Below are 14,518 nucleotides of genomic sequence, written 5' to 3' on the forward strand. Positions count from 1 at the left end.
AAAGTGATACAAAATTATTGTTCAAGTGCTATAAAAGTTTAAGTGCATATTGTGCAATTTAAGTGAACCAAAAGGATATTCAATTGAAAAAGGATTACAACTCATTGTCAGTAAGCTTATTTTTAATATATTTTTGTAAATTTTTGCGCTTCTGTTTTAATAGTTTTTCACATCTTTTCAAAAAATGAATGAACCAACTGATATTTTACGCGAAAGAAAATTAAATATTCAAACCGCCATTGCTTTAATCCCGAATTTCAATGGGGAACCTTCAAATCTTCCTTCATTCATTACTGCTTTTGATGCATTGTCGGTGGATTTGAGTCCATCAGAAGCGAAAAAATTGCTTACAGTAATAAAATTGAAATTAGACCCACAAATTGTTGCAAAAATCCAATTTATTAATTTTGATAAGTGGGAAGATTTAAAATATTATTTGATTAAAGAATATGTTGCTAAACGGCCAATTGCTAGTTTATTAATTGAATTAAACAATTTAAAACGAAAATACAAAGAAACAGTAAAAAGTTTTGGAGACAGAATTGACGAAATATTACGACAAATTCATTATTCGAACATAATTAGAGTAGGATATGACTATGCAACAACAACACAAATTACATTCGAACAAGTAGGTATAGAAGTTTTTGAAAATGGCTTAACAGAACCTCTAAGAACTTTAGTCAAATGTTGCCGATTTTCTGATATCAAAGATGCTATTGACTTCGCTTTGCGAGAAGAAGCTTGTCAAAATTCATCAAATATTAGAAATGATCAAAATAATAATATAACATGTCACAATTGTAAAAAACGTGGGCATATTGCTTCGCAATGTTTCTTAAATAAAAGGAATATCGCTAATTCAAACAATGATAATCAAACATTTTGTAATTATTGTAAAAAACCGGGACATTTAATTTATGATTGTAAAAATCCCAATCGAAGAAATTTCAATACAAATCGAAACTATTATAACGCATCAAAAACTTTTATTACTCCTACCAACGAACACAGACAAAAATGTAACTATTCGTACACACATTCAGAAAATGCAACAAAAACCTCCAACACACATACTAAGAGTAAGTCAAACTGTGACGAAACCACAAATTCCCAAACCCAAGACTCAAAACCTTCAACAACATCAGACAACGATACTGTTACAGTATGTGAATTACAATCACAAATTTGCAATTCTTTTTTAATAAATAAAACCGACCAAAAGGAATTAAATTTCAAAAATGAAAATGTTTCATTACAAATTGAAAACAAAAATTTTTGCACAAAATCAATCAAAGATCAATCACAAATTTGCAATTCTTTTTTAATAAATAAAACCGACCAAAAGGAATTAAATTTCAAAAATGAAAATGTTTCGTTACAAATTGAAAACAAAAATTTTTGCACAAAATCAATCAAAGAACAAGATCCAAGAAACGACAAACAGCAAGTAAAAGACAAAGACGAATTCAAAGAAACGCATGACAAAAATGCTTCAATTTTAACATCAAATAACGAAAAAGAACAGAAAGACAAAATTTTAAACGACCCACAAATTTCACAAACGCACAAAATACACTCATACACAGATTTTACAAACAAACGTTCAGAATTACAAACAAAGAAAACAATCAAAAAAGTTGATGAACCAGAGGTAATCACAACTACAAACAGCTAATCAGCTAAATTCATTACATTGTCCTTTTCGTTGCATAGAATAATCGAGACAAATCCCCACTACGTTTCAAAGGATTTTAGTTTTAATAATTATGAAATAAGTCAGTCTTAATCTGTCGGTCGCCGGGCAAACACTTCTCTTCTAATACCTCCGAGTTCCTTGTACTTAAAGTGAAATAAAGTGAAGTTTTTGAAATAGTCTTTTTATTTATCAAGTATCTCAAGTATTTTCAGCAAGTGAGTTTTCAGGAAAGTCGGAAGGTCCAGAGCAACAACACCGATTTGCATATAGCGGCGCCAACAACCCTTTCTGTTCATCAACGCGGTGTCCAACAATATATATATATGTATATATATATATCAAAGTCAAAGTTTATACTCGCCAAAAGTTTGCCTGAAAATTCACTCAATATTTCTAGAAACGGCAACCGAATAGGAGGCTCTTTGTTGTTTCCAGATTTATCAACTGCAAACAAAATTCCAGCCTTGTGTAGCTCCAAAATTGCATCGCGATTTTTTGTTTTGTCAAGCCCCAACATTAGCGATAGATATCTGGCCAAAGTCTAAAGAACAGATTAGAAATATGATTATCTTACTTCGAGTATTCATATAAAATTGTATACTCTGTAACTCATGCAAAAAATCAAATTAATGTGGTGTGTGGCATCGTGCCTTAAGGCAAATTGCTGGAACTTCCCGTACCGTAACGAAATGTTCGAGAAATATTGAATGTTTTCAAATAGATTATTATAAATATTGTAACATTGTCTAATATTTATAAGAATTAAATAAACTGAATTGCAAAGTTGAAATTATTTGTTTAAAGTATATTAGAACTTTAGTCTGAATTAAAAATAAAATCTGAATTATTTTCGATCTCCAAAAAAAAATCTTTTTCAAAGAAAAAAAAAATTGAAAAAAAATTTTTTGAAAAATTTTTTTTTGTCCAAAATCATTTATTTTGTTAAAACAGGCAGAAAGTTTTTTGAATCATCTAAATCGGACACTTAGTTATCTCAAAAACTGCCATTTTTTGCACATTTAGCTCTGTATCTTCGAAATGGCTGGTCCTGCCTATGCCTAAAACTAATAACCACTTCTCCCAATCATTACTAATAGAATGTTTTTTAGATCATTCAAATCGGTTGCTCCGTTCTCTCAAACACTCGATTTCTATTTTCTGCACTCTTTGCTCTTTATCTCCGTAACTGCTAGACCTGCCGTCAAGTCGAATTGGAGTGATAACATATATCGCAACTATAACCAACTAAATAGAAAAAAATCCATGTAGTTAAACTATTATGAGCTTTTAGGTGCAACCCAAGTCTTTAAATAAACTGTAACTATTTTTGAGTTACTGTCGTTAATTTTCGTTATTTTTGTTAGTTTAAAGTTTGGTACGACAAGCAAGTTCCATCAATAGTTGGTGCATTTAATCAAGGTTATAAAATGGTAAAAAATTAATAGTAGAGAATAATAGGCCCATAATGAAAAAAATCGAGTAAAAAATGAAAACCTAAAAATAACAGAAAACTTGCTAGTGGAGCTAGTGGGAAAAATATGGAGCAAATTGTATATATGAGCAAAATGACACAATAGTCAATCACAATCCTGTCTGATCTTGAGCGTCATTGCCACAGTTCAGTCACAGTAATCAGTTCAAACGTTAGCTTTCAGCCTTCAAGCCTTTAATTTTGAGGGTGGTTTTCTCATATTTTTTTGCGACTTATTTATTGTTATTTGTAATTTTTATATTAAAATTAATGAGCTTAACCATAAATAATCGAATTAATCAATAAAAATTCAATTTATTAATTTATGAGTGATTTATAAGTATGCCGAGATGCTGTAGGGCTTCACCATGGCCGGTAATCTCCGAACAAATGTAGATTACCGTGTTTTGAAATGGATTGGTATTGGAATAGTTCGAAGGATGGCGCTACGATTTCCAATTTCATTGATCTAGCAGCTGGCTAGATCTACATTGATTTGGTCGGCCATTTTCTATGAGTTGTCAAGTTGTCATCGTGTATTGTAGTTGAGATTTTCTGTGATTGTTTATATATAATTATGTTTTGGTGAATACTTTTTTCGTTTATTATTAAGTTAAAATGATAAAGTGTTATGTGCCAAATTGTTATAACCCCAAATAAAATAAAAAAATGCATGTCTTTCCGGCATCTAATTATCAGGTATGTATATAATGATGTATTATGCATATAATGAATATGTATCATCACAATACTATTAAAATGTTATATATATATATATACTTATATGTATTTGTGTAAATATATATTATATATATATATATATATATATATATATATATATATTTGTGTGTAAAAATTTGTGTGTAAAAAGATGCTTTCAATTTGGATGCAGAGGGCGAATAATCTTTTAATGGATGACCTAACTCTTCGGTTTGTGGCACAAATCAACGATAATTTGAAATCGAAACCAAATAGAAGTGTCTCCTTCACGGCAATAACAGAATAGTTTTCAAGTCACTGGAGAATGCTCTGATACAGAACCAGAAGAAAAATCTGCAACTCCAAGGACAAAGCCAAGTAATTATAACTCTAAATACTTCAATAACATTTTCAAAAAAATATTAATAAATAAATCTTATGTTCTTAGGAGATGGAAGCCTAAACACCTTGAAAAAGATTTTTGCAGCACCTCTAAGATTGTGAAGTGCAGGTTAAAAGTCACCTATTCTGATACCAGTTTTCCGAAAAGGTATTTTTTCATACTAATTGCAGCAAAAATATTTAATATGATAATTACAATATCTTCAATTAATATGATATAACAATATATTCAATAGAAGTCCTTGATGGTAGCTGCAAATTGCCGCAGAATGCAATGATAAGGCGTAGGAGTGCCTTAACACCCAGAAGATGTATGATACATCAAATTTTGTTTCGGGATTAAAATGCAATGCAATAATTTAAAGGATAAATTCCAACAGAGAATACAATGTTCTGAGAAGTTTTCAAATATTCCGGAAACTTAAAATGTAAGGGCAAGGATTTTGATAATGTCTCAATTAAAAGAGCATACTCAAAGACTAAAACTAAGTTTATAAAGCGCAAGAGTTTAGTTATAGTTTTAACTAGTGATGTGCCGACTCGAAAAATTCCCGATTCGAATGATTCGAATCAGAAAAAAACCTGATTCAAATCATGATTCGAATCAACTCGAATCAAGTATATATATGGACAAAAAAATGATGGATGTATTAATTTAGTAAAAGTGATCCAAATTTATAATCAAAATTGTCAGTTTAACCAATATAACCGACAAAGTAGAAATTGTAAACATAAATCACTATCAAAAAGTATATTCTGAAAATTATTAAAAATGATGTAATTTTAAGGACGGCTAAAACATATCTTCAAATTAATTTACAATAATAGATTACCAAACAATTGTGCATCACTAAAGCATATAAAATAATATTTGGAATCATGGGTCGATTGTTTATTTTACTATGTAATCAGTAAAGGATCGCATCTAAACTGAGAGCTGAAAGTTAATTTCATTAATGTGAATTTGCCATTACTTACATAATCAGAAGTTAACATATTATTTGCTGACTTTCTGGTGTTTAGTAATTGTTTCAAAAGAGAATTATATTGCAAGATTCCAGAAACTCGTTTCATAATTTCGAGTGGTTTATTCTGATAACATTTAAAATCAAAAACACTTAATTATTATCAAAATTGGGTATTGATATTTCACGAATAAAATCGCTCTCAGCGCTCCGTAAAATAAATAAACACGCAAGAACGACGACGCATTGTATCGCCCATACGGTTAACTCATATCGCTTGAACTCATATCGCTCGAACGGCTTGAAGTCGGGATGATTCGAATCAGAATTGAAGTCGGAATAACTCGTAACGCCGCTTGATTCGGTTTGGCTCATGAAGTCGGAACAACTCATAACGCCGCTTGATTCGAGTTGGCTCATATGAAGTCGGAACAACTCATATCGCCGCTTGATTCGGTTTGAGTCATGAAGTCGGAATAACTCATATCGCCGCTTGATTCGGTTTGAGTCATTAAAGTCGGAACAACTCATATCGCCGCTTGATTCGGTTTGAGTCATATGAAGTCGGATGATATAGTTAGTCGATGAATGCGGTTAAAGTCACACAAAGACGATTGGAGTTGGCTGATACATTTAAGCATATTAAAGTCAGGTGACTCGCATGATTTAATTCATTATTTATTTTTTATATTTATGATATTTATTTTTTATATTATTATAATATTGAATTAAATTAAAACATTTTTTTATATTTATATTTATGAAAAATTTTATATTTATGAAAAATTTGTGTTAATACATATTTTATCACAGTAAATATTTCGCGGCTTGATGCGAGTTGATTCGAATCAAGTAAAATCTGATTCGAATCAAGTCGTTAAAGGCTTGATTCGAATGATTCGAATCACTTGATTCGACTTGGCACATCACTAGTTTTAACTAAACCTCCTTGCAATAAAAACTGGATTAAAACGATAGATAGATTTGAGCTACAATTGGTATAAATTAAAAGTAGTTCAGGGTTTAACAAATATTACTTTATTAATGATTGATTAGATAGCAAAATAACTATTAAATGGAGAGATAATAAACAAGAATGTCTCGTAAATGAATTTTAATCCTAGGAATTTAGTTTTATCTCAATTTGGATATCAATATATATATATATATATATATATATATATATATATGTTTTGTTTTTAGGATTATTTTGTTTGGAAAGTATTCATTCTTTTTTAAAAATGTGCTGTTCTTTTTATCCTTTTAAATTATTGACAAGAGCCTGAAATAATATCTATTATTATTGATTACGGCTTGCTTATGAATAAATAAATAAATAAATAAATAAATAAATTGCATTACTTGTCATTCCTTCTAAATTTGTCATTCCATCATCAATACTCCTGCGCTTTTTACTTCTTAGTTTTTAAGTTTTTAATATATTATTATTAGTCATTAAGTAATTAATATGAATAAGTTATTTCTAGAATATTAATAGAATAAGTACTTTAAAAATATGTCTGTAATATACTTTAATTAATAGTAGTCAGTTATTTCTGTTTAGTTTATAATTCTTCAAAAATATGTCTGTGATATATTTGAAAATATATTTTGTATTTCGTATGTTTTGTTCTTATTTCAAATAATAATTTTTTTCAGATTTTTGGGCTGTATTGATTTTATGTACAAATGTATAAGTAATACCAGGGGTTAATTTACATACTGTATGTACATGTGCTGCCATGTAGTGATCTATTCGTAATTTAAAATGAGTGTAACGTCAAATGGCCCGAGATAGCGATCTATTTAAGCTTATTTATCTATGGGCTTCATAATGTGAGTAACTATTGCAGATTATTCAATTATGTACAAGAAGTTCTCATTAGACATTATTGAAAATTCAGTTAGGACTATTTTATGAATTTTACAAATGATTCTTTGAATTCATTTTTATTATTGAAGCATGATCAACAGTTACTCTATCGCTGCATCAAGTATCATTAACAGTGGCGGATTAAGCTTACTGCCGTCCTAGGCCCTATCTAATCAGGCGCCCCTTTTAATAACCAAAATTTTACTTTTTTAATTAAATATTTTATTTTAAACAATTTAGATATAATTTTCAATTTCTCGTAGGGTCAGTTATAGTAATCGCAAAAGAATCCAAAATAATTTTCTGTTTCGATATTGACCGATATTGGCCAATATTGGCCAATATTGACCGATATTGACTGATATTGGCCGATATTGATTGACCAATATTGACCGATATTGACCGATATTGATTGATATTGATCGATATTGACCAATATTGACCAAGATTGACCGATATTGACCGATATTGACCGATATTGGCCGATATTGATTAACCAATATTGACCGATATTGATTGATATTGATCGATATTGACCAAAATTGACCGATATTGACCAATATTGACCAATATTGATCAATATCGACCAATATTGACCAGTACTGATCAATATTGGCCAATATTGACCGACATTGACCGACATTGACCAATACTCGGCGACGAGCGGCAGAGCCGTTTCTTTGTAATAAGCAAAAAAGTGAAAAATATTTCGTCCACATTCGGAAGATATTGATTGGAAACCGCACTGATTAGTTTTTGTTGAAGATCAGTTAGGCCGGGGTGTTTTCTTGTAATTAACTGTTAAACAAAAATTTTCGACGACTTTCATGAAACATTTTTTGATGATAAACTGTTTTCGATGACAATCGACAAATCACTTAATTTAAAAAATTCGTCGAATTTTGTGAAATTGGCAGCGCTTTTTTAGCGTGATTAGTCAATATTTATATTTCGTCGAAGTTTTATTAAAAAACGGCTGAATAGATAAAATAGGTGGACCTGAGAAAACGAATCTTATCTTCATACGTTAAGTTATATCATAAGTTAAAAAAATGCCAATTGATTATCAAAAATATTGGTTGGACATAAGCATACCAAATTGTCAGATATTTTAGTTTAGAATATACGAAATTTTAGAGAAAAATTATTTTTATATCTGAACAAATTAATAAATTTTAAATGATCACTAAATAACAATTAATATATTATGTTAATTTGCCATGGTTTTTCGCCTTGACAAAGTTAAAAAAAATAAACAGAGCTTGAAATGGCATTGAAATTTTTGAAATCTGTAATGTCGTTTATTGGGAAACGTCGATACAATGTCAAAAATTGGCTCACATACACTTACACACATATATTTTTCAATTTGGTTTCATTGAAACTTATCCTTAAGGAAGATAATAATAAAAACTCTGCCAGCCACACATGTCGCTTTATGAAGTTTGTTAGCATAAATATAATATAAAATATTAATGATCTCAAAAATTTATATTACATTGAATTAAGAAAATGCATACCTTCAATTCTGCAAATTCTTTAACAGTTCCATCAGGTCGTTTATTATCACCAAGTGTAGTTTGCAAGTCCGTATACATTTGTGACAAAGCCAACCACATGGTCAGGGTGCTGTTTATGAGGTTAAGCTGACGCATCCTGGCAACCAAATTCTTTATGATATCGCCATAGCATTTATTACACTATAAAAAATAATAATAATATTTATTCAAACCATCTTCTGAATAAATAATGAAATAAAAGAAATGTATTCACATAATATGAAGTATACAACATTGATTTCTATCGTACCATTTTACAATTATAATTACTTTACCTTTACATAATACTTTAGAACAAAGGCAGCATGATACCCTGGTATAATATTAAAACCTATAATTTTGCAAAACCGTTCCAAGACTTCACGACGTTTAGATATCTGGTTTGAATCTTTATCATGTCCCTCTAGGATAATAAAAAGCATAAAAATCAGTTACAATTAATATAATTTTGTTTTAATCATTACCTGTCAGATGTTTTGTGAAAACATACTCTTCCGTGAATTGGTTTATTGTTGATATAGTGTCCGAGTCAAGGGTTAAAACCAGATTGTGTATTATGTCGTTTGGATTGGTGCCTAATTCTGAGTTGAAATTCAAGGATAGATCACAAATTGCAAGCACAGCCTAAAATGTAAAAAGTGTTCCTGATAAGAATAGTACTTAAATAAAAAGTTTGGTAACGAAAGTAATAGCCGATATAATATGGTAGTCGGTTACAAGTCGAAGGGATGAGCGCAGTGCAGTGCGCGAAATGTTTAATAGAATAGATATTGGGCATAATGTAAGCTAAAAGGATGTTATGAGGGACAGCGTATCAGAATCTGTCCTCAAACTGAAAGTAGAACCAAGATACACGTACTCCCACAGTAAAAGAAGAAATCAAAAAGATTGCCCAAAGGTACAAAAATAAAATCGATAAACACCCCAATGAGCTCGGAGCAAGTCTATATAATGTCAGGCATCAAAAAAGGCTGAAGAGGACGGAATTATCAGAATTGACACATTGATTGCATATTTTCATTGTTTTTCATTATATTCCTTTATTGTTTTTCTTTATTTAAACTGGGATAATTATAGATAAAAGTTTATATAGTTGTTGAAATATTTGTTACTATAGAAGTGTGTACAAATGATTGTTAGAACACTTAGAACTGTACGTAAGCGAAGATATTTCAAATGTTATTTTATGTATTTTATTTTGATTGACAATAAAAGTATGCAAAAAAAAAAAAAAAATGTTATTTTGTATATATAAGTTAAATAGTATTGATTACGGTTATAGGATTTATATTAAGAATTATGGGTTTAATGCGCGATTGTAAAGGCAGTTCACAAAATGTGCTGGCACGAAAATAAAAAATAATAAATAAAAAATCACGCGGTTCGAGTGATTATTAGAGATTTAATTTGTTTATGTCGAAATGTTGTTTATAATATTCTTGAAATGCTGAATCTAATTACAAAGATTTTAAGTTAGAATTAGTAAAACCAGATTACATATTTATTTTGATCTATACATATTAGTATATAACTAAGACTAATTTTCGTAAACGTTTGTGAGATTCGTTTGCTAGAAGAAAAAAAAAAGATTTTTCTTATAATGTTGATTAATTTTCATTTACTTTGTGAATTTATTCGATTTCATTTTTGTATAAAGTTAGACAGAAACTAATTTGTTTTACAAAGAATTTTTATTAATTGTTCCAGATATTATATTTTAGAGATTAGAGATTTAGTTAAAATATGTATTTACAAAGATATCGCTTTTGTGAGTTTTTATCGAGGCTATAAACAATATAATATACAAGCGCCTTGTTTTGTTGTTGGTGACCGAAAAATATTAGTATATAATGGAACTCTAATTGTGAAGAAATTAGTAGTAAAATCCTGGACATCAGAAACACTATAACATCCAGTAAAATATTTTAAAGTTGTAAAGTGTAAAGTGTTATCAAATAAAGTGGTTGGAAGGAGGCTATCTTTCATTGCTACCATAAAAGTCTTCAGGCCTATACTTTAGGAACAACCCAGCTCTGAAGAGACAACAAATCAAACTAGTGCTCGTTTGAGTCGCCAACACCAGTGGCAGGTCAATCTTGGGTCGCTAGGCTTTACCACTACGCAACTAAATGGAACCAGAAGCGACCAAGAAACAAACCAAATCTAACATCATAGCCGCAACAACGTAGAAGGTCCACCGATGAAGCTGGAAGACTTGATCAGTAAAACAGTTAATGTCGATGATGTATTTGTTTATTTCATACTTTCCATATTACTTCAACACTTAGAAACTAATCAGACTTTATGAACTAATGACTACTGAAAACTGAGTATGAAACTTGAACGATGAATAAACTCATACTGACTTTGAATTCATACTGATATTTACTCATACTCGTCTTAACTCACACTGACCGTTTATTGCATCATTCACAAGCTTAAATACAAGACACAAGTAACCAGTCTCTTACAGGATCGCGACGTCACGGTAAGGTTGTAGAAAGACCGCGAATGTCCAAACAATAATAACAAATTAGAGCATGATTAAGAAGAATAGTAACAAATGAAAGGGGAATTCATGACAATATTATTTATAATTATTACAAATGGGTGCATACCCCTAACATATATATTATATATATTATAATTTTTGCTCAACTTACCGCACGACACATATCGTCATCATCGACATTGCAAATGATGCCATTGCAAATTACAACGTATCCTTCCAAATTTAATTTAAGTTTCTCGGCTCGTTCAATATCATTCTTTGATTTTAGATCTTGCAATTCCCAAAAAAGATAGGCTCCGCAGGCATATAAACAATAAATCGCTCCCTAAAGCAATAATTCAATAGTTAATCATATAATAAACTAAACTCATTATGTTAGGCATCGCATGGCATTTAAGTTTATATTTGAAATGATAAAATACGAATAATGAAAGTTATAGTATTTATAAAAATATATTTGAAAACATATCGAGAAAACAAAATTAGCAAATCAGACATTTTAAAGAAAACAAACTTCTTCAAAATTGAAAATGTTTCGAAAAGAAAAACAATATCATTCACTATTTAAAAATTAATTAACAATTTTTATTCATATATTATAATTAACAAACCTCAATAGGAAAGCTATTGCCTACGATACCATTCCGAAAGGCGTTTATTTCTTCTGAAAAATGAGGCCATAAATTCAAATAATTCAGATTGTGCAAATTATAAAATATGCAAATTTTCTTCACGGAATTAACAACGGAAATACTATCCTCGTTCATGGACATATCAGTTTCCGAATCGACTTCCTAAATATGATAAAAGAAAATGTTTTAGTAAAAACAATGATAATAAGAAAAATAAATGTAATTTTATTACACTTTTAATAAGTCTAAAAAAATAACTTAACAATAACTTGTAAAATAAGGAATTTGATAAACCTTTGAAATTATTTAAAAATCAATAGATGTATTTTATGATTAATTTTTCTGTTTTTATTTTATAATCATTCTATTTCTGCCTAAAACAATACTTAGATCATATAATATTACTATTCATGGATGCTGTGCTGTTGAAGATTCATAACAAATGTATTATTGCATATTTTATGATATAATAAAACAATGTATCCAGATGGCCATAAGCTGTGTAATTTTGACCATCCGTTTTAACTATAAAAAAATGCTCATTGCAATAATACTCTCTTCTGAAAAAAATTGAATTTTCGTCATTGATTAAAACTTATCTTATGATAGTGGATATAAAGCCTCTGTACTTAATATAAAGCATCTACCACATAATGGTTCAATGACTGAGATGATTCAGGTATGTGACAAAAAATCTATTACAATGTAGAAAAATTTTCAAAAGCAAAACACATAAGATTTTTCAAAAGTCAAACAACAATATATAGTCCTTACCCCATCCACAATTCGTTGCCATAATTCTGATGTGTGTAAATACTTCTGGGCACATTCATTGACAATTGAAGATAGTACAACGTCACATTTCACAGAAATGCTGACTCTTTTACGAAGGCAATCGAGAGTCATGCTGCAGATTTGCAAGAGTAGAGTATCTGAATATTTTTGAGTGATGTCCTTTAATTCCTCTAATAATTTTTCTAAATACTGTAAAGGTAAACACACATCATTTATTGAGAAATCTTAATATTTAATTAAAATAAATATAGTATTAATGAAAATTATATGTGTAAAGGGGGTTGATATATAAAATATAAAACACTTTGATATCTTTGATAGGTATCTCTATATTTATTATTAATCACACATACACACATATAAATATATTTATCAGGGTGGTCCTTAATATGTACATTTTCGAATTTCCTTGCTCCCAAGGGCTCAAATGGTTCCAAATTGATAAAAAACAATTCTCTGAAAGTTTTCGCTCTTAATATTGTCTTTTAGATAGAGCGCAATTCAATCAAAGTTTTGTATGGAAATAGCATGAAAAAAATTTCAAAAATTTTGCAGGGCGTTGAATTTTCAATGAAAAATGACACAAATTTTCATTTTTAATTCATTTGTCGCTAAGTTATACCTATTTTTTTTTTTAATTTTCAAAATTTTTTCTATGCTATTTCCATACGAAGTTTGATTGAATTGTGCACTATCTAAAAGTTAATATTAAGAGCTAAAACTTTCAGAGGATTGTTTTTTATCCATTTGGAACCATATGATCCCTTGGAAGCAAGGAAATTCGAAAATGTCCATATTAAGTACCACCCTAATATATATATATAATATATATATGTTACGGTAAATGTGCATATTTCGGTGAATGTGCACATTTACCGGCTCATTTGGCGAATGTGAGTTCAACTCGCGCGTGCGCACGTGCGGGTGAAATACTAATTCATTTATTTATATTTATATTTATATTTATATTTATATTTATATTTATATTTATATTTATATTTATATTTATATTTATATTTATATTTATATTTATATTTATATTTATATTTATATTTATATTTATATTTATATTTATATTTATATTTATATTTATATTTATATTTATATTTATATTTATATTTATATTTATATTTATATGCATATTAATACCCATTATTTATTACTATTGATCAATTAACAATTTATTTATTAACTATTAACTATGAACTATTAACTATTTAATCAATAACTATTAACTATTTAACCATTTACCGGCTCATTTGGCGAATGTGAGTTCAACTCGCGCGTGCGCACGTGCGGGTGAAATACTAATTCATTTATTTATATTTATAGTTATATTTATATTTATATTTATATTTATATTTATATTTATATTTATATTTATATTTATATTTATATTTATATTTATATTTATATTTATATTTATATTTATATTTATATTTATATTTATATTTATATTTATATTTATTTATATTTATATTTATATTTATATTTATATTTATATTTATATTTATATTTATATTTATATTTATATGCATATTAATACCCATTATTTATTACTATTGATCAATTAACAATTTATTTATTAACTATTAACTATGAACTATTAACTATTTAATTAATAACTATTAACTATTTAACCATTAACTATTACCTATTTAACTATTCTTAATTCACTATTTACTAATAATGATTCCCTATTTGCTAATATCTATTCACTATTTACTATTAACTATTCAATTATCACTATTCACGATTCACTACTTTACTATTCAAATACTACTATATATCTTGATCAAAATGAACAAATCTTCAACAGAATGTTATTAATCATTTATCACCATAACACCATTTTGGTACAAAATTTGTAACATGCTTGACGTATTTCGCGCATAGTCTTTATTGCGCATG

The 14,518-nt window shown here is 28.6% G+C and overlaps 1 protein-coding gene and 1 long non-coding RNA gene across 2 annotated transcripts; one reads left to right on the forward strand and one right to left on the reverse strand.

The window, feature by feature from the left end:
* Positions 1-1,785: 1,785 nt before the first annotated feature.
* LOC113388562 (cohesin subunit SA-2-like) lies at positions 1,786-12,719 on the reverse strand. Its single transcript, XM_026625935.1, has 8 exons — positions 12,587-12,719; positions 11,792-11,974; positions 11,332-11,505; positions 9,133-9,292; positions 8,944-9,071; positions 8,630-8,809; positions 2,061-2,240; positions 1,786-1,842 (listed from the first exon to the last, which is right to left on the reverse strand). Exons 1-8 carry the CDS (start codon positions 12,716-12,718, stop codon positions 1,786-1,788), a joined length of 1,194 nt encoding a protein of 397 aa, XP_026481720.1. The 5' UTR covers position 12,719.
* On the forward strand, positions 3,842-4,401 carry LOC113363238. The gene is made up of 3 exons (XR_003365876.1): positions 3,842-3,869; positions 4,063-4,247; positions 4,318-4,401. It is a non-coding gene; the product is annotated as an uncharacterized LOC113363238 (long non-coding RNA).
* Positions 12,720-14,518: the final 1,799 nt, after the last annotated feature.

This window comes from Ctenocephalides felis, unplaced genomic scaffold (genome assembly GCF_003426905.1).
Source record: "Ctenocephalides felis isolate EL2017-DRISC unplaced genomic scaffold, ASM342690v1 CF-g0.4_SCAFFOLD_00845, whole genome shotgun sequence".
NCBI lineage: Eukaryota > Metazoa > Arthropoda > Insecta > Siphonaptera > Pulicidae > Ctenocephalides > Ctenocephalides felis.